This window comes from Chlamydotis macqueenii, chromosome 8, assembly GCF_036417535.1.
Source record: "Chlamydotis macqueenii isolate bChlMac1 chromosome 8, bChlMac1.mat, whole genome shotgun sequence".
In the NCBI taxonomy this organism is placed as follows: Eukaryota; Metazoa; Chordata; class Aves; order Otidiformes; family Otididae; genus Chlamydotis; species Chlamydotis macqueenii.
Genome location: NC_141563.1, coordinates 19,944,926 through 19,966,917, shown reverse-complemented (window position 1 = coordinate 19,966,917; position 21,992 = coordinate 19,944,926). Strand labels below are relative to the sequence as shown.

Here is a 21,992-nt window from a genome sequence, read left to right as displayed (position 1 = left end):
CCAACTATGAGTTGGTCAGGCTGGAGGCAGAGTCAGTGACGTGCAAAGTTGTCCTCTTTTATCTCTGAGAAACAGGATTAGTTGAACTGACAAAAGATAAGCAGGCAGATGGCACATCATGGAGGGCAACGCATGCTGTCAAAGCACGTAAGACAATCTGCCCTGGGGATAGTTTGGCTTGGCACCCATTAGAAGAATAATTTAGAGCAGAAGATGAAAAAAAATCAAAATGTAAGTATGACAGAAATATAATCATTGAGCTTCTCAATTTTTCCTATTTGTATTTGCTACTAGTTGGCATGAGATAATATAGAAGATACTAAGCTTTCTTCTGTAAAATGCTGGAAAATCTGTGGAACGTATTTGCCTTGTACGAACAGGTTTGCCACACATGTAGATAGCGTGGTCTTGGAGCACAAAGAAAGTGCTCCTTAAGAAAAGAGGAATTCTGCTGCTTCCTTGGAAGCAGGACAGCTATGGTAGTGCAGCTGGAGGTGCCCAGAAACGCTGAGCCAGGGTGTGCAGCAATTTCATTGCACGAAAGCCACTCAGAACTGCCGGGTCCCCAGCGCTATCTTCTTCTCAGCTCTGATACTGCATCCATACTGAACATCGGAAGATGACATAGCTAAACTCCATAGGCTATGGCAAAAGGTTTGTATCATTCAGAAGTTTGACATAAAGCTGCCTAGGTAGTTAGTGACGTATAAACTACAAATGGATTTAGTTCTATTCTTGTGAAAAAAAAAAATTAGCTCTACCGTTTGTACAAGAAATGTGGCATAGCTTGGCCAAATACCTGCTTATAATAAGGCACATCATGAATTCATCCTTAATCCTTCTTGTATTCTAGATGGCTGCTATCATTTAGTGAATGCCAGAATGCCATGCCTAACCTATTGCTGGGCTTCTAACAGCTTCCATCAGTCTTTAGAGATAAGTGGAAGGTTGTGGTCAACTCCAGGATTTCCAGCCCTGGTTTTCCAGTTTTTCTTAGGGGATATTTCTTACCAGTTCATTCTGATTACTGGTTTGCCAAGGAATTTGATGACTACTGTGATATAACTAACCAACAACATTGGTTGCTTTGCTCCTGCCAAACTGTGTCACTTATCTAACTGGGTCAATGGTTTACTGAGATACACTTCAGGGAAAATCCTGCTGCAGCTAGTCTGATACTGAGAAGCTGCAAAGGCTTCTTCCCGTTGCAGGGAAAGGTTATTAGCACAAAGTCTGATGCATAAAAAATTAGTTATATCTTAATCTTAGGGTTGGTGGTATGAGTAATCTGAGCATGAACGGAAGGCTCAGGCTTGGTAGGCATGATTCATATAATCCTACTGGAGTCTGCAGAGGTTAGTGTCTTAGCTGAATCATCAGCTGCTGATGTTGTGCCTTCTCTTCTTGCCCAAGAAAAGGAAGGAGCCTTAAACAGCCCAGCACCTTTTTCCCCAGCAGCCTGACAAAGCTCCTGACCTTAAGTTTATAGGGCTCACATTGAGACAATGAGCAGGGATTGTGAACAGCATGATTCAGCATTGTCAGCTGATGTGGGTTGCTGGTATTTTATTTGTGTTATTGGTAAGAGGAAGATAGGCAGCCTTTTACAGCTACTTGAAGGTGTTATCTTTAGTAGCAAAAAATAAATTCAGGTAATGGTTTTGTGTCTTATTTAAACTTCTAAACGCATGAAAATGCAGTAATGGGCAATTCTTTGTAACATTCTTTTCTGATGCTTAATTTTTTAATTTGATTTTTTAAAAAAGAAAAATTTTGAAGTGAAACCAGCATTAATTCTGTCACTGCCTTCAACAGGACTAGGATTCAACATCAGTGTCTATATTTGTAAGTCTGAATTTAGAACAAGTAGGAGAAAGCATTTGGTATGTTACAGACAAAAATTGTCTACAAGCTGTGTTCCATGCATATTGAAAAATGATATATATTCTGTCTGTATAAAGGTGTATCCAATTAAAAAAAATAGCTCATTAAAGTACATATCTCAGAGTTAATAGATGCATAGTGTCTTTGTACCAGCCTCTACCTGCACTGCTGGACAGAAAAAAAAAAAATGTCTTGGAAGTTAAGTTCTAATCCTCCAAACTCATCTGGACCAAGAACTTCTAGTCTTTGTCAAACTCAAGTAAAATTTGGCAAAATCCTCCCCCTAAAAAAGACAAGAAGTTGCACCCAGGCCTACATTATTAGCTGTAACTCTCACATGGCCTCTACCAGTCTCAGACCTGCCTCTACCCTCCTGTCTGAGAAGCAAGGGGTTTAGATCAAGGAGTAAGGGTGCGCAGGCTGTGCAGTGAGTTGGATCAGGACTTGTCACGATTTGACATGCAAGCTCGATTCTGCTTTTCTTGTAGTCAGCATGTCTACTATGACCACATTTTGTCATCTCCCAGAACTAATGAACTGTAATTTTTCATAACTCCAATTGCTTAATATAGTTACACTGTTTCTTACCATTTCAGATTACATGAGCCATTCCCATTCTAAATTACCCTTTACCCTGCGTATTAGTAGGCTCATACAGGACAGGTGCTGACCGGAGCCTTTCTCCTCATCCCAGCATCTGTGGCCTCAAAGGTGACTGTGACTCCTTGGTTTGTGCCCACAGCCATTTACAGCTAAGGACAGGCATGAGATTGTTTGGCTCCTAGTGTCAGCCTTGTGTGGCTGCGATCTCCAGTGCCAAACTAACTCTGTTGGAATGGAGTTAGTAATGATGATCCAACTTCCTCTTCTAGCAAATTTCTCTATTGGAATAAGTTAAATTTTTAAAATTAGGAATTTTGGAGCTCAGAGTTTGTATCTTTTTAAGAAATATTCATAGTAATAGCGTGCAATAGCTAAATTTGTAATACATTTACAAAATCACCTGGCAGTGGGTAACAGTGAAGCAGCAGTGGAAGAATGTACAGTTTAGAAGAACACCCAAGGGCAACCAGGCAGCCACAGACCGGTGAGCCTCCCGTCGCCAGCAAATTCGGTAGGGGGGCGCACTCGCCCGCAGGGCCCCCGGCAGCGGCTGTCCCGCGCACCCCGGGCGCGCTTTTCGCAGCGGCGTTTCCCGTGAGTTTCGGTGTATTCGGCAGCTCTGCCGGACCGCGCGGCTGACGGCCCGGGGACGGCTGGTTCTGCCGTCTTTCGCTGCGAATCGTTTTGGGGGGCGGGGGGAGAAGAGCTCCCCGCGGTCGAGCTGGTGGGCGCGGCCGCGGCGCCACCGCCCCCCGGCGCTGCCCGGGGCCCAGCGCGCCCGGGCCCCGTCGCTCGGGCACACGCGGGGCCAGGGCCGCGGCGGGCGGTGCTGCGCTGTGCCCGGCGGTTGCGCGGGGCGAGGGCCGCGGGGGGCCGCGAGGCGGGCGCGCCGCCGCACCCGGTGCCGCCGCTCCCGGTGCCTCCGCTCGGGCGGCTCCGAGTCCCTCCCGGCCGGCGGGGACGGCGCCGGGGCCCGATGGCGAGACCCGGCGCAGCCTGCCCGCCGCCCGCCCGCCGGGTGATGGTGGCCGCCCGGGCGCTGCTCTTCTGGGCGCTGGTGTACAGCTACTGCGGGCTGTGCGCCTGCATCGCTGGGCTGCGGCTGCTCTGGAGCATCGGCCGGCGGCCGGGCGAGACCTTCCGCTGGGTGGTGCGGGAGAACCCCCCCGCCTGCCTCAACGACCCCTCCTTGGGCACCCACTGCTACGTCCGGATCAAGGTGAGGGCGAGGGCGGGGGGAGCGGGTCCCGCTGCGCGCGTTCCTACCGCGCAGGGCACCGCTGCCTGCCCGCCTGTGCACGCTCGCACACCTGCGCGCACTCTCGCCCGCCGCTGCTGCCCCCGGGCCGGGCTCGCTGAGGGGCCGCAGGCCGGGCCCGGCCGGGCGGGGTGTGGGGCCCGCGGCGCGGGGCTGGGTGGGCGGGAGAGGCGCTCGCTGGCCCTGGGTCCCTACCAGCCCGTGTGCGGGTACGTGCCCTGTCGCCCCCCGCACCCTCCTGCGCCGTGGCCTCCCTGTTATTTACGGGTTGCCCAGTTGCGCCTGGGAGCCCATTTCCTGCATCAGGGTCTCAGGGAAAACGTAGAGTAAAAGGATCAGCGCTGCCTCTGAGGCTCTGAGGCACGGTTAACGCCACCAGTCCGTTTTATACTTGTCTCAGATCTCTATCTAGGATTTACTCCTCCGCCAAATGCTCTAAATGAAGTTGTATTGGCTTGGTTTCTTTTGTAGTTACAGGTGAGCAAAGAATGCACAGCAAATTTTGTCACGTGTTATTTTTAATAAAATGAGCACAAAGATCTCAGTTCTGAGGGATCTGTGCAGAGGATTTCGTCCCAAGCAGTACTAACATAAACTATTCAGCCTCTCGGTTTCTCATTATTTGCTTGGGGTTTTTTTCTATCATTAGGAGGCACGTGCGTGCTTTTTTTACTTATATGCCACATTCTTTTTTTTCCGTAGCACTGAGCAGTAAGTGAATGGGTTGCTGGGGAAGTGAGGGGTGTGACAACAATAAGAGGGCATTCGGGGGCAAATCGAATTGCTGTCAATACAACAGGCTGTCACTCATTTCAGGAAACATGAAACCCTCTTGCTGTTGGGTAACAGCGGGCTAATGTGTTACTTTCCAAACACACGTATCCTGCAGGTCTGTACAGATTTCAACAAAACAAAGAAAAAAATGTCTTTCAGAAAAGATGGCAACGTCCTATGGCTGTTTTGAGGGGTCAGAAAAAAGGGGACAGAAAGGAGCAACTGAAAAGGTAGAGGATGGCCTTCGTTTGGGGCATGGGACATTTAAACTGCTGCTGTACAAGTGGTGATTGAATTTGTATAAGTAAAGAGGATGTCCTTAAAAGTAATAAATAGATTAAAATAAAAACATTGAAGGTAAATCCCTAGAGGACACTAACTAAAAGAAGCAGGATGGATGAGGGCTTACCCACTACTCACTAAATTGAGAAGGGAAACTGTGGAAGGAAACTTGAGAAACTTCTACTTTTTCAAATATAAAATTATCAAAGGCGGAGTAATAGAGAATGGTGCAGATGATGTAATGGCCCTAAAATTTACTAGGAAGAGATCATAATGTATAGATACTTTTACCTCTAGGGACTTCACTGGCATCCCAGAGGAGAAATATCAGTGTCATTTTGGGCAGAACTGAGCAAAACTCCGTATTATAGCCACAGTGAGTATAAAACCCCCAGATCTTCCCTTTGCAGAGCCCTTTTAAGAATCAAGACACAAGTTAATGGTTTTGTAGGTGGTTAATGACTTAGCAATGCTAAGGCAACTCAGAGAATTTGAAGCATCTCTGGCAAGAAAAACTTTTTCTATACGTTCGTGATCCTTGGCATGATATAAGCTTTTAACGATACAGCAAAGGCCTGGGGTTTTCCTCCCCTTTTTAAAATAGCAGAGATCGTGCAGGCTCTGACATTTGTTCAGGAGCTGTACAACCTTTCTTCCTGCAGTTTCCTTCACATGACTTCTAAAGAGCATGCTGTATTTTGTGAGCTACCTCTTTCCCAACTTCTGTATCCACTTCTGTGCCAGAATTCAGTAAACCCTCTAGGCCATAATTTCAGTTTATTTAAATTCTACTGGCTTTGACCTTGAGTTAGTGTAAGCTTGTGTATATCCATTCATTGCAATGGCATTTCAACGTTCAGCCTCTGCTAACAGTAAGTAACTTGCCTGCTGGTAATTCTCATAAGACCCACTTTCTTAAAAGGTGCTTTAGAAATAGTGACTATAGATAGGAGAGAAAGAAGATGATTGTATAAAGCCTTTTTTTTTTCTGAAGGGAGTCTGAAACCTTGAACAAGGAAAAACCACTTACTTTTGCTTGCTTTTGATTTTTAAGAATCAGTGCAGTCCTGTATTGTGCCAGAATGCAACATGATGGTTTTAAATAGCTGCATAATCTTACAAGCTAACAGAAAGATTGAAAGTGCATTTAAAGCATACTGTGTCTTAAAGTCTTTCTGTAAAGCACGTGACGTGTCCATGTGAAAGCAAGGTGCTGGCTTCGACAATAATCTGCATTTCCTAGTCACTGTGCCAGGCAGTGCTCTTTTTCAGAAAGCTTAGGATGCTCATGGCTGAACTGGCACATGTTGAGCGTAGCCTGACATGTATTAAAGATGGTCCTCTCTGGAAGAAGCTGTGGCAGCTGGGGCATGGGATACTCCACATTGCTAGGGTGTAGCAGATACCTGATCTCAGATTCACAGGAGACTTCAGTTTCAAGAACTGACAAGTTGGAATTTTTTTTTTTTTTTTCAGGGGCAATACAGTGTTTCTTAGAATACTGTCTGAAACCATATTCATTCTCAAATCCCAGTATAGCAGTTCTGTGCAGCAATAAAAACACACTTTTTATCTTTTTTTTCTTTTTCTCTCGTTTTAGGATTCAGGGTTAAGATTCCACTATGTGGCTGCTGGAGAAAGGGGTAAACCACTCATGCTGCTGCTTCATGGCTTTCCAGAATTTTGGTAAAACTCCCTATGCACTTTTCTTGTATAAAAGAAGCTGCTTAAGATACCTGAGAGTGATCATCTCAGCTTAAGTAAACTCAATGTGATCTGGTTTATGTATCTTTGAATACCAGCTAATGGCATGAAGTTTTAGTAGGAAACAAACCGTTGAAACTTTTTTTAATTGCAGCATCCACAAAAAAATCCTGCAGGCTGACACAAACCAACCATCTTTTTCTCATCGTCAATCCATTTTTCCCCAAGTATGTACACTTTTCTTCAAACTTAGGGGAGAAATTGCTAATTTTTAATGAATTTCCTGTCTGGATAACATTTGTACTAACACAGCTAAACTTATGAATTATAGCAGAGGGTGTTAAAATGAGGATCCATTATATGTAAAGTGCACCATGGATTGCTGCATTTGTTAAAAACACTATACATTAATTTTTAACTGGGGGAGGGGAAGAACTATGAGTTCTATAGGCTATTGTGCAGCCTAATTTCAGAATGCTACTCAGGGAGAAAGGTTCTATTATTAGTTCATCATAAGATGAATGATGAATCAAACGCAATCTCAAATGTTTGTTTATAACAATGAAAAGCAGTCATGTGTCTAATGATTTAACCAAATTGCTCGGGCTGTCATTGCCAGGTTTAACTAGTGAAGCATGGCTTACAGAACTTGCACCAAAAAAAACCAGTAAGGGAATAATGGAAGTGGTGATGCCAGTAATTTAGCAAGTTAAACGATCCTTTTCCTTTCTAAACTCAGATATGGAGCTAGGCTCCACTGTTGGAACTGTGACCTTTCAAGCTGGACTCAGGTCATACCATGATAAATTGACATAGGTAAAACAGAGGTCAGTTCTCTTTCCTTAGCAATTTCCTATAGATACTAATGGCCTTGAGGACAGTGCTAGAAAGTCATACTTATTTTAAGATAAAATTTCAAAGAAGTAGATTGTTCTAATAATAAATTGCTATCTAAAAGGATTAAAACTGTAAAGATTGATTAAAAAGACAGTTAGATGGGGATTGTATATTCTATGCAAACATTATGCATACCTTGCATAATGCATATTCTAACACAGTAAGACAGCTGAGACTACAGCTGATTTCCCCTACAGTGGGAATAGTAGCAGAAAATTTAGCATTTTATATACATATTCTACTGAGATCTGGTATATTATTTTCAAAAACCAGAAAGCCATGCTTTAAGTGACAGTTAATATATTGTATTATATGACCATTCAAAAGAAATGAATGAGAAACTGTTATATAGGTCATTGGGACCACCAGTAGCATAGTTTATGTAACTGTTTTTAAAAAGAAGACTACATGCCAATAGTCTATAAAATAGTCACATTACCAGTACTGATGGTGGTTTTTTAATTCAGTCAGTGAAGATTTTTTTAATGCAAGAATAGAGATTGTTCTGAGAGAACAAGATAAAATAATCACAATTTAAGAGATACTTAAAGCATAATCAAATTTGTATCATTTGGCTAGCAAAAAAAAACAAACAAACAAACTGGATATGATTCACAGTTGTAACAAATCCTCTGCCTTCAAATGTCTCAAGGTTATAAGTAGGACAACTGTAAATAGATAGTACTGAACTTAGTGAGTGATTGAGACTGAAGATGAAAGATCACTTAAGAATATAATGCACCAGAGCCATTAATTGCTTTAGATGCATAAGAACTTGCAAATTAATACCAATGTTGTGGAAAGACAATAATGAAATACTTGAAATGGCGCATGTGTAGAGACAGCTGGGTACCTATAAGCTTGTGTGTGAGCTGCTATATTTTGTACAAGATGCCTTTCAGAAATTATGTGATCAGAAAGTCACAAAATAGTTTCCATTATTCAACCTTATGAAAATGAAAGCATTCACCAATATTTACAAATTCTGCTTGCAAAGCAGTAGTCCAATAGTTACATTTCATATGTGGTAAAAGGATTTATTTGAATATAAAACCTACCCATTTGTTAAGTCAGACATTTGGTGATTGATGGACTGTCGTGAAAACAGAAGATGAGGATAGCAAGTAGACATTTTCTGAAAACAAAAATAGTTTGTTTATTTATTTGTTTATGGGCCTCGTTTCTTCTTACTGAAGTATATAGGATAGCTGCAACAGTTACCATGGCAAATTCAGCTTCCAAGTCATTATATAATGCCTTTAAAAATTTCATTCCTGGAGATCTCAGCTAAATCTTGTATTTGCATTATATGGCACTGAGATGAAAAGGTTCTGACTGTTCTGTTTATATGAACACAAATTTCTATAATTAATGAGTGTTACTGCAATATTACTTAGTTCAAAATCCCTTACGGGCTAGAGGCAAAGCTAAAGTGGAAGAGCTAATGGTCTGATATAGGCACTGTTTCAATTAAGGTAGAACTCTGTGCATCACTCTTATGATCGCTGATGATCCAAATGCTATATATCATTTATCTGAGATTGTTGAAGCAAGAGCAGAAGTAAAAGCTAGATACTAGTACAGAGGGATGCAGCCATTATTATATATGCCTAGAAGTATCATGGGTTTTGTATGTCTTTCTATCACAGTATAAGCATAAGGCCATCTCTGTCTTGGTACTGGCTATTCTGAAATTCATTTGGTTTCAGTAACAGTTGAAGGGCAGGTAATTCTTGCAGGATGAGACCCTGCAGGAGACCCACCATTTTCTTGTTGGTTTTGCTTCATAACACACATCTAATCAATACATACTGTTACAGAATGAGGAAAAGCCGAGGCCTTTGCCCGAGTTCTTAATTTTGTATGTCTTTTAATGTGTGTAACGTTACCACTCCTTTCCATAGAAACACGAGTAATGAAATACTTCGTGTATTTCGCAATACATTGCAAAATTGTTCTGGAGCAATTCTGGTAGTATAGAGATGCAAATGAACATGTACATAATATCAATTACATAAACTTCACCAAGTTCATTTGCTATTCATTGTATTTCTTTTTTGTTTGTTTATTTAGTGTATGAATTATCTGATCTTCCTTTTCTGAAAAAAAACCCACGTGCCTTAAGGCATGTTTCCCTGCTCTATCAAAATTTGTGTGTGAACAAGCCCGGGAGAAGAGGAAGCTTTTCAGACCTTACTTTTATCATTAGTAGTACAGCTCCAAGGATAAAAAAGAGTACTCCTCTGTGTGCTCTGGTTTATGCCTGCTTCCTTTGCAGCAAGGGGGCCATGCCAGACTCCAGGAACTGCTGAAACACCCAGGCTCTGGCCATGCCCCCTTTCTGGCAGCGGCCCTTCTTTACTTGGGAATTCAAGAAGGGAGCACAAAACTACTGTAGCCACAAACGACCATCAGCATACCACAGAAAGAAAAAATAATTTCATTGCAAACAAAGCCATGATAATTTGTTCGCAACTATTTGGGAGCAAAAGCATTGTGAGTGCATTTTGGTATCATACTGCTTGACCTTATAACTCCACCTTTTTTTTCCCCTTTGGTAGGTATTCTTGGCGCCATCAATTGCGGGAATTTAAAAGTGAATATCGAGTGGTGGCCCTGGATTTGAGAGGTTATGGAGAAACAGATGCTCCTTCTCACAAAGAAAATTACAAGCTAGATTGCCTGATAACAGATATAAAGGATATTTTGGAATCTCTAGGTGCGTTAGTAGAAGACAAATTACTTTGCTCATAGATAACGACTTCTGGGAAAAAAAAAACATAAATATCTAGCACTGATTTTTTAAAAAACTGCATTCTTTTTAATATATACACATTACAGATATATGTAGATATAAAGCTGAGGATACTTCTATTTTATGGACTATTATCAATATTATTGAAAAAGGTCTGTTTTCTAATTATGATGTATGTGTCAATATAAACAATATGTAAAGACGATTTTCCATCATGACTTTAAAAAGAAAATCTTTGCTATGTGCTGTGAAATCCATCAGTACAAACCTATGGTCTTTTTCCCTAAGAAGGTCTTCGTTTACTCCCAACCGTTGCACTTAATGGATAATGTTATGAATTAGAGTCTAACAGCACTTGCAGACCAAAGAATTTAAATCAGGTGACCTTTTTCTTGCACAAACAAGACAGAATAAATATTATGGGCTTTATAAAGATGATGACAGTACATCTGCTGTATTAAAAAAAAAAAAAGCTCAAAATACTACTCCTGCACAGTAGTCAGTTTTCAAGAGCTGAATCACTCTGTCTTACACAACAGTGAGAAGAACAGAAGGGAGAACAAGGAACACATTGCTCCCTGTGGCAAATACATGGTGTAATGGTCTAGAGCTGAAGCAAGTCTGCAAAATTTGCCCCTCCAGTTCAATCTGAAGCATAGCTGTTCTGCTGATAAATTTTAACACCTAGTGAAGGGTATTTCCCTTCCATACCAATAGTAAGGCAAGGGATTAGACTGTTACTGTTTCATTTTAATTGCCTGGATACTCCAGGGATAGTGAAAGAACTTACATTTCACATGAAGAAATAGTACAGCAGTGATTCCAATTCCGGGGTTTGAATTTAGGATTTGCTTTGCTTGTGGTGTTTGAATATTGTCAAAAGATTGGGCAGGCAGTCCCCACAGTGTGTTTACATTTTCTGACCTTTGCTGGTTGTGTTAATCTCCATGGTAATACCATGGTTATACTTGTGAAGTGCTCTCATCATAATTCAATTTCATAGAGATTTAAAATTTTCTGGAAAAATTATTTCTGAGGCTTGTTATCTTTCTTCTAACCTCAAGTTAAAATCTTTTGGAGAATGTGATTATATTGAAAGTGCTCCAAAATATTTCTACTCAAGAGGGGTTATAAGGTGCTTTGACAACTGTGTCCGAATTCATATCAGAATTCTAAACAGTTTGGCTCTTACACATTTTATTTGTAGTGTATGATGTGCTCAGCACTGCAATCCTTAGTGAGGAGTGTGATGGTATCTGACACTATAATATGTATGCCAGCAGTGGTTAAAGGAGGCATGGTTAGGCTTTCAAAACACAGTCATTATTTGTCTCCTCCCTTTTATAGCTGTTAAATTACCATTTTTATCCATAGAAGAATAAGTAAGTGAATGCCAAGAACTTTGAAAATTGCCATCAAAACAGCATATGGAGAAAACCTACAGACCTAAGTATATAAATGTGTGCATTTATGTATGTGTGTGTGTGCGTATATACACTATATATATATATGGCTATTAAGTGTAATGCCCACGTTTTGCAAAATTATAATGTTCAGTGCTTAGGTAACCTCCCATATTCAGAGAAATTAATAAGAATTAGTTTTGTTCAGGAGGGGCTCAGGAGATTGCTCAGTCTTTCTGTCTGCAGTTTCAAACTCCAAACTCCCTAAACATCACAAATGTACATGCATTATAATGACTGCAAGTTGAATTGTATATCTGATCCAGCATTGGCCAAGATGTGAACAGGGTGGCCATTTGGTTTGACACTGAGGTAGTATAGTTAAAGTGTAGTTGAAGTCCAATTAAATAATTTTCATTATTTGTTAATTTTTTAACTATAATAGTGCACTATTTTTTTCTGGCCATTAGTAGTGGAAGCAGTGCAGTATTAAATAGTTATGTTAATAAATGTGGTGGACCACCTGTTTTGCCCAATAATTATTTTATTTTATGTGATAATTGGTATGGATACAAATTCCACTGAAATAAAAGCACAAATCTGTGTTTATGTGGTAGGATACAACAAGTGTGTATTGATTGGCCATGACTGGGGAGGAATGATCGCTTGGTTAGTGGCTATATGTTATCCTGAAATGGTGACTAAGCTGATTGTGGTTAATTTCCCTCATCCTTCTGTGTTGACAGGTGAGTTTTACAGTGGTCTTTGTTAATCCAGAGTATCTGCATTTTCATCAATACTGTTTTTGCTTTGAGGTTGCTAAAGAAGAACCAGCTCCTTGCCCCTTTAGATGTTCAGAGATAAGCTGCCAGTACTCAGTGCTTCTCACAATCTGGATTGTATTTTATGAAGCAGTAAGGTATCAAGTATTTGACTTTTGGAAATATATATTGTAGGAAGTGGGAGTGCTTGTAGCCAAACTTACTGATGGTTTTCTTGATCTTTGAAGGTCCACAAACATAATTTTCATATTCATGAATCTGTTTTGTACCACTTTGGTGGGATAAAATTCCCTGAACAGGGGTGTATATTGCATTACATCTAGGTTAAGGCCTCGCTGCATTATTAAAGGTGCATAAACCAGCCTCTGCATAAATGTGAAACAGACATTAGAATTTCATATTGATTTAGCTGATAAGTGACAATTTATGATCTCGTACAATATTCATTGGAACAAGACAGCTTTTCCAGGCTACTTACTAGGGGCTGAGGAATGTACTAGTAGCTGGAACAAGGACTTAGGTGCACTAGCAAAATTTGTTATGTGACAGGCTTTGAGCTTGTCTGCTACCAAGAATTACAAAACCTTTCTTAGGGATTAGACCAACATTCTGTAATTAAAATAAAAGTAATATCTCACTGATTTTAATTTCTTCAGTTGCTGACCTTACCCTATTTTCATTTAAAAAGTCACCCCATTTCCCCAGAAATAGTTAGGAGTATTCAGTGCAGCTTTATTTTTCATTTCAGTTGAATGTAAATCTGACCTTATGCCACTGTGGAATTAGAACCATTCACATATATTGTTCTCAGAGTGGTTTTGGGCACTTTTCTAACATACTAAAGAACATCTTGCCAGGCAGTTAAGCCTCACTTACCCAAGGAAAGGTCTGTTCACCACCACCTGAGCAAGCAGGAGCTTTCAGCAGTATTTTCACTGAGAGCAGGAGGTTTTTGCAGTTTTTTCAGAGAGCAGGAGCCAGTCTATATAGAAAACAAATACATTTTATTACAGTATTTCTGAGTATTTGTTTGCATATTCATTAAAAGTACAAAATCTGTCCTGTAGTTTGATCCTCCCTGGATCAATTCTGCTGTGGGTTAAATGAAAATACAGTTTATAAATTGTGCAGAACAGTAAAGTGAGCAGTGTTGATGATGGTCCATGAAGGAAAAACTTAATAGGTGATGCAATTTAAGAATGTATAAGATATGAACACTTAAAAGATAGCTGATGCTTCAGTTTACTTTGCTTTAAAACCCATTTTTATTCACTGTCAGAATTACTATTTCAGAGATATCTCTTATGTTGGGTATGCAATTTCACCTTGCTGTGTTTGCACCTGTAAAGGATAGGTTCCAGACTTCCTAGTACCTGCATACATTCTGTGGTTGCTTTGAGGAAGTTTAATATTTGAATGTCAGTGTTGGCTCTTGCAACTCATTGGAGACACAAAATTACAATTATAAAAAAAAAAAGACTTAGTGCAAATTTGTCTAGATCATTTTCTTTTATTATATATGCTCCAACACCTTTAAAAAGTAGCACTATATAATCTTGATTACGGTTCTTGAAATTGCCGAGAAGACAACTGTTAGAAAAATTCTGTACTTCTGTGAACAGGATTGATGCTGTCTTTAGAATGTGAGTGGCTTATCATCTACAGATTTCTGTGTATCACATCTTTGATGAGAGAAATACTTAAAGGCTTGTATTTATGCCTCATTTCACATGAAAAAAAATGCTTTGGACTAGCTACACAAATAGATTTCTAAGTGAAAACCTGTCGTGCAATTAAACTCCTCAATGTCACTGCCCTCACCTAATCTTTGGCAGGCTTTGAATTTGCTGACTGTTTCTGTTAACACATATAAAAAAAAGTATGTTTTAATGGCCACATCATATACTTACTCCTGAAACAGTAATCATCTTTTGTAACATAGCATGCTCTAATGTAATATTTTTAAAACATTCCTTTAAGTTTAAAAAATAGTAATATTAACCGTAATTTTGTTTGAGTCATCAGTTTTCATTTTTAATTCACGGGAATTTTTGTTTCAGAATACATTCTACGACATCCATCACAATTGATTAAATCTGGTTACTACTTCTTTTTCCAAATGCCATGGTTTCCTGAATTCATGTTTACAATAAATGATTTCAAGGTGAGCAAAATGAGTGCTCTTGTTTATATATTTAACTGTGAGTGATGGAAGAATTGCCACCTACGTTGATCACTTCTGATGTAGTTATAATTACTGGAAAAATACGGAGCTTTCTGATATTTCTTCTTAAGCTTTATATATTTATATAAAGTAGGATATAAGTATATAAATTAACTCTTGCTTTTGCATTTCTGGGAGGCGTTCAGGTACATACTTTTAACCTCCAACACTAAGTGCATTACTCCACCTAGACAGTCAGCTGATTTTACTTGTGCCCATGCCAGTGGGACACATTTGGTGCCTGGGGAACTCCCGCTGACTTATCTGAAGCTCCTGTGTGCCGTGGGACATGCTCTTGCCCCTCAGAGCCTGCTACAGGGCAGGGAGCCTGGGACTCAGGCCATCAGATTCAGCCAGGTGATTAACTCTCCCTGAGGAACCAAAGGGCCAACACCTTGTATAACCTTAAAAAATAAGTACAAGCATATAGAAAGGGAAAAAGCAGCTGCAAGTATCTATCCTCTTACCTACATAACAGCCTGGTGCGGAGCTCCCAGTGCTACAGGCACATGGAGAACAGCAAGCTGGGGAGGTCCTGAATCATTCTCCCTCCTGCCTGTCAGCTGCTGGGGTCTGTCCCAAACAAGAGTATGTGCCTGTGCTTGCCTTTGCCTGTCACGGGTGGCAGGACAAGGTGCAGAACTGAGTAACTTAGTAGTACTGGTATTTACCTGTACTTGTTTAGTCTGAAGTAAGTTATACCAGAAATAACTTTACTGTGTGCTTTACACATAGCTCTCTAAAAAAAAAGCATTTAAACTATTCGTTATGCTCTAAACAATGTATAAGTATATTTTAGAAAGATGTGTCCTGTTGAAGGAGAGAAAGCACGTTTTCTAGCTATCTTATATGGTGGCTTTTTATTCTTCCTTTTGTAGGTTCTGAAAAGCTTATTTACCAGCCAGGCAACTGGAATTGGAAGGAAAGGCTGCAGATTAACAGCAGAGGATATTGAAGCTTATCTCTATGTCTTTTCACAACCTGGAGCATTAACTGGACCCATTAACCATTACAGAAATATTTTCAGGTCAGTATAACATTCTGAAACAAGGTAAAATATTCTAGAGTCTCCTGGGGGCCAAAGATGTTATTGCATCTTCTGCTACTAAAGTAGAAGGAAAAAACACAGCTGTTTCTCAACTGGTAACAAATGCATTCAGTGTCAAGCAGTGTGATGCAAAGTGAGTTGTGTGAGATACCCACACAAAACAGTGAAACAACTAGTTTCACTAGTGCAGATAAGGAAAATCTTTGTTTCAAAATCTAATACAGCAAAGACTCTTCCTCATACACAGAATCCATGGCAAGCACAAAAATCCATCTCTAAATAATATTTACAAAATTAACATAAATTAATTGTTTGCATTGAAGATCATATTATCTAGTAATATGGTCTATGATGTGCTTACTATTAGATAATACTATTAGATAACATGGCAGCCAAGTAAGTTACCCTCACTTTTTCTTTTAAGTAAGTTTACAAAATAATGTCTGAATTTAATTTTATTGTGTTTGGGCTGTTTTGTTGTTTTGGTTTTTTTTAAAGGTGGGATAGGTCTTTTTGCAACTAAGCCTAAAACTAACCCTAACTTGTCTTTTTTCTGTTTGTTCCCGCACTGGTCTCATCAGACTCACTGGCAGCAGTCAGCACAGACAGCAGGGAGCATGCATAGACTAAAATTGAGAGGTGGTATCATAATAGGAAATATTTTTGCAAGTTTAATATTTATTTTGTTTTCTCAAGCAGTTTTCTAATGTTTTTAACTTTCCTGGAAGGAGTTGGCTTGGCCTTATAGGCTGATGCTCCCTTTTTATCTGCCAAAAACTTAACTGAGCCAGAAGGTCTTTAACTCTGCATATACTCTACTTATGACTTACAGCCCGAACTTGAAGGACTATACCAAGAGTGGGATTGAACTCTTTTTTTCCTTTGCTGCCTCCAGTCTTCAACAGTGCTAAATCTCCTGCATGCTTCTCTAACACAAGACCAGCTCCCCAACATTCTTTCGAAATGACAATTCTCTTCCTTCCCTAAACTCAGACAGTAGGTGTTTGAAGTAGATTAACTTTTCATTTTCCCTGGTCCAAATTTAGAACCACCTCTACTGCTCTTTCTGTGCCTTCTGTGCTGTCACTGTCAGGAGAGCGGTCAGCAGGGAAATACTGGGCGGGAAACAGGGATCTGAGCTAGGTGCTGTCTTGTACAAGCTAAGAGACAAAACTGGAACGAAAAAGTAGATGGATGGTATATTTTCTTCTAAACAAGATAACACTAAACACAGATGCCAATGGGGAATAAATGAGATGGCTGCGCTGGTAACAGTATAATTATTTAAAGCTATGCAGAGAGTGGCTGATGACATCAGCTGGGATGTCCACGGGCGATGCAGAGCTGGGGATGCGGAGCTGTGCGGCTGCACGCGGCTCCCTGGCCCTGCAACTGCGCAGCAGGAGCCCCCAGGGTAGGGCTAATGAGGAGCTAGGGAGGCATGAGCGCCCTGAGCCGCGTTCGCTACGTTCACAGCACCTCGCATCAGTGAGTGCACATTAACCAGATGCTTCTCTGACAATAACAGCGAAATATGTGTGATAGCCAATAGCTGAATTGCTGTGGGATTCAGATGAGATGAATGTAAGAGTTACATATGTTTAAGGCCTTTTGACACTCAAAAAATGCCTGGTATCCATTATTAATCAGAAAGTATCTTCACAGCTGTTAATCTGTGTGTGTGTGGGGGGGAGGTATTTGCTTTATTTTTCTACTGAAAGTATACCTGTACTGAATTTAGAGAATATTATTTTAGCTGCTGTCAGCCACAATGCAGCAATCTTTGGACTGGAAGGAAAAGATTAGTCTTCAGCTTATTCAGTTCTTGCCACCAGTTCTAATGGTCGCATCTTATAGAATGTGAGTCATTAAATATTAAAACTGGATTGAAATTTTCACTTCCTCTCATATAAGCCATTGAGCAGCACTTAGACACCAATGACTTGTATTCACCATAACTCCTAGTGGGCTGGCACTGGTGACCTATGGTTTCCAACTCATTACTATTCACCTGCAGTTTCATTCTTCAGAGCTTAATTTTTCATGAAAGTTATTTCGAAAAAGATGATTGAAATCACCTACTTCCATCCATCACCAACACATCCTTGTATAAATAGCACAGCGTTTTCTTCACTATACTTCAGATAGAAATGCTTTTGGAATCAAAGTCTTTGTAACATGCTTGGTTAAGAGAGATAGGTAAGCAAGTTGAAGCTTGAATTTCTTCTGATATGCCATTTTTTAGAAAATGGGATTACTTCTCTTACAGCAGTTAAGAAGTACTTCAGTAGCTGTTTACAGAAAAACTGTATAACAGGGCTGTATGAAGGTTTGAGTCTGTTTTTCGAGTGGAACTGCCCTTCCTAAACGTGAAATCTGTGTGTTGATCTTTGTTAAAGGAGATTTCTTGAAACTTCAGGCATGATATAATGTCCCATATTCCAGACTGAGAAGCAATATAGTGTAGCTGATAGGCAATGAAAAGCGACAGGTTGTTTATCTGTGCAGTGTGCATAAAAAGCCCAGTAGAGTTTTCCTACATGAGGCTACAAATCTTCCAAGGCACTTAGACACACACAAAAAAAAAATAGTAAACCCTACAGTAGTGAAAAAATACACATATAAATAGTGAAGAGATCCAGGATACTGGATTTAAAAGGTAAAGAGATTAGTCTAAATGCACTAAATCAGATCATCAGATTATCAATTTCTAAAACTGAAACTACCAATAAACTATGATCCAGTGGGTGAGGTCAGTTTCTTTGAAAAATGAGAGTTTAAATCCACTGCTACAAAAGCCATTTTAAGAATTTTCCTAATTCATCAATCAAAATGAAGTTATTACTTAAAGTGATCTTTTATTCATATTTCTTCACATTATGTATAAGTAGAGAGGAAGAATGTCTTCAAAGAATGTCTATATATCTTTGTCTTATTTTAAACTAATATGCATGCCATCTTCTTTGTCTTTCCCTTTTTACAGAGCATAGTTTCTTAACTAACTCCTAAGTTTCAACCTAGCACTTAAGTTTGTCATAAAAGTTTGTTCAGAAGATTAATATAACAAAGATTTGTATCTAATGAGGTAGAATCTCTTTTGAATTGTCACAAGTATTCTGTTACAATATGTGGCTAAGATTAAGCAATTCAAGCATAAATTAGATACATTTTTCAGTATCTCTGAAATAGATGACCTGGAATAAATTCTGGTGGGTTAATATAGCCTGTGTTGAAATAGTCTTTCACTTCTGGCTACTTGTATCTTTCCTAATGTCTACCTTTAATGTGGGGAAATATTTATAAAATATTCCATTTAAAATAATTGTATTAAGAAAAAAATAATGAGTGTCATTGTGGTCCTATAATTTTTATTAACATTTTACTTTCTAAGGGCTTTTCTTCAAAGTATTCTTCAAATGTCTTATATTTATCTTTAAACACTTTCCAGTCTGCCAAAGCTCTGGGTTGTGATGTTGCAGTTTTAAAGAGATTATGACTCCATGAGAGGCAAATTTTTAAGGAAGGGTTTTCTTTCACTGCATATAGATGTAGGTATGTAAGTCCAAGGCCTTCAAAAACATACCATAGCTCTTTGTAAAGGGAACGCTGATGCACTTTGAATGTTAGCATGAGGTTCATAGATGAGTGAATGTAACTGAATTCAGTTCAGCATTTCAGACATCAATGTTCTCAAGAATAATTTCTTCTACAAATATTTTTATTTTCAGCTGTACTACATTATATTTAATTTTGAGTAGGTCTGAAACACTGTAGCTAGTATCTTCCATAGTGTCCTGCCGTTTCCTGGACAGCCGTTTTTTGGTCAGGCAGTTTGGCTACTCAGGTAGCTCGGTGCCTTGATCACTGTAGTGCAGATGTGATTCAAAGCATCATATTTCATTAAAAACTACTTGCAGTAAATAATGCAGGTTCAGAAATTTGCCATAACATTCATCAGCAAAGGGATAGCCACTGACTGACAAAATTCTGTCCGTGTTGTTCCACGTGCCCTTTTGCAGGGATCATGGGGCTCCTGAGCTGTGCATCATGCTGAAGAATCATTCATGTTCCAAAAATAAGACCTCTGTTGAAATCGAATGCTAATTACAGACATGTTACAGTAAAAGTATCTTCTAACAATTTTACCATTCTTAAAAACAAATAAAGGACTTTGAGTCACAGGAGTGTTTTCTTGGTATTGCTTGGAACCTAGAAAGCTTGCAATGAGATTCACTGTGTTTATTTCAAAAGCTAAGTTGACTGCAATCTGTTTTGATGATTTTTGTAAAAAAAGACCAAACTAAGTGTGTTTTACTTTTAAAGCTGCCTACCTCTGCAGCACCATGAAGTCATCATGCCAACCCTGCTGTTATGGGGAGAAAGAGATGCTTTTATGGAAGTTGAGATGGCAGAAACTACACGGATTTATGTTAAAAATCATTTCAGATTAACTATTTTGTCTGAAGCCAGTCATTGGCTCCAGCAGGATCAGCCTGACATAGTGAACAAGTTGATATGGACCTTTCTAAAGGAAGAGACAACAAGAAAAAGAGAATGACTGTTTGTACATGTTTAAAGGGGTCTACATAAAAGCTCTTCAGATTTAAAAACTAATTGTTATCAGGGCCATATTTCCAACCTGCCTTCTATTTTGAGCTCTGTTAGAGAAAAGTGTTTTCAATGTACTGTACATTTGGACACCAATGTTACTGCTAAAAGAAGAAGTGAGTATGATGAATATATGATACCAACATTGGTTTTACCTGTATACTTGTATTTTGCACATAAAAACACCTGCCTTAAGATATATATGTATTTGTACAGAAAGAAAATCATGAAAAGTTCCTTCGTTTTGTTTTCTCCCTTGCTTTACAGTTTTAATGTGTGGTGCCTTTTACAAATTTATAATGAAACAATAGAGTGGTGCCATACTGAAGGAAGTAATGAGTTTTCATTCTAGATGCACCTGAATTTTTTAAATGTATTTTACCATTAAAGAGTAACTAACTCTTTTTATTATCTATATTTTAGCATACTGAATGATTGAAAAAATTCTGGGCACATTTCTAGTCTTGAAGTGAATAATGATACATATCTTGTTGTATTGTTGAATGCAGCTGCTTTGTGCAATGTGTTTTTCTTTCTTAACTGAAAAATGGGAAACCTGTATACTCAACGTGTCTGGACAAGAAGAATGGAAAATTAAGGTCTAATATGTATCAAATCCACCCCTATCTAATAAAATGCAACTTACACTACTCCCTTTATCAGACTTTTATGGAGAGATTTCTTACTGAAGCTAAGAATTGGGTTTGAATAGCTGAAGTGTCTGTCCACCGTGCAGCATTCCTGTTGTAGCATCTTGGAAATAATGCCTCATTGTTGGCATTATCCTTCCTATGTTAGCAACTACTGTTCTTGTTTCCAAGAACTGCTGCCAAGTTCCTGTGTTTATAGAAGGAAGAGACACAGTGATTATGGAAATGGAGGGTAGAATTAACTTGCATGTGATGGCAGAGGAGAAGAAAACTGGTTGCTAACTACAAAGAGAAAAGAAGCACAAAACATGAGTCCCCAGAAGAGGTGAGTCACCTGCCTATAGGGTTTCCAAAGGCTCCCTCTCCACCTGCAGAGCAAGCGCGGTGCCCTGGGAACAGGCGAGGATGAAGAAGGACCCATCAGGAGAGGCTCTGGAGCCAGCTGAGCCTGAACTAGCTGCCCACACCAGAGTAGAAGAGAGCTGACCGTTACTGGGGAGTCCCAGCAAGTCCCACTCTGCTGTGTGTGGAACTCTTTTGAGCCACGGTCTCCTGCGTGGGTACTTGGCTCAGCCCACGCCGTAGTCCTGATAGGAAGGAGGACTGAAGGGTGCTGTCAGCCAAGTATTGGCTCGTGGTTGGTGATCTGCTGCCTTCCGTGCAGTTCGCTAAATCTGAGGAAGAGTCCCCTCGGTGTTGAGATAATGGTATTGATCTCACTTTTTCTAACCATGGCTGGTACCTACCTTTCCACCGAGTATTTTCAGCATTTATCTTCCTTGCCTCAGAAGGGTGGTGTAAAGCGACTTTTATCACCTATGCAGCAGTTTAATTTCTTGGCAAGAAAGCCGGTGCTGGAGAGTATGATTTTTCTCGAGGAGGACCCGCTCACTGAGGCCTGTGGGCCGCCAGCCGCCGGGCTCTGCGCAGCGGAGCTCGGGCTCTGTGAGAAGTGCAGCGGCTGGACGTGTAACGGGCAATAACCAACAGCCAGACTCCGTTTGTAAAAGAGCCGGCGCTGCTGCCCCGGTCTGAGCCCATTACTCCGCTTTTCGGACGGAGCGCGGCAGGGCAGGGCGGGCCGCCAGGCGGGCGGGGCGGCGGCCGGCAGGGGGCTCCC

General features: G+C 40.1%; 1 protein-coding gene across 1 annotated transcript; it reads left to right on the top strand.

Moving 5' to 3' along the window:
- The first annotated feature begins 3,442 nt into the window (after nucleotides 1-3,442).
- EPHX4 (epoxide hydrolase 4) lies at nucleotides 3,443-20,881 on the top strand. The gene is made up of 7 exons (XM_086753126.1): nucleotides 3,443-3,706; nucleotides 6,402-6,487; nucleotides 9,964-10,121; nucleotides 12,178-12,306; nucleotides 14,403-14,506; nucleotides 15,445-15,593; nucleotides 19,938-20,881. Exons 1-7 carry the CDS (start codon nucleotides 3,464-3,466, stop codon nucleotides 20,170-20,172), a joined length of 1,104 nt encoding a protein of 367 aa, XP_086609252.1. The 5' UTR covers nucleotides 3,443-3,463; the 3' UTR covers nucleotides 20,173-20,881.
- Nucleotides 20,882-21,992: the final 1,111 nt, after the last annotated feature.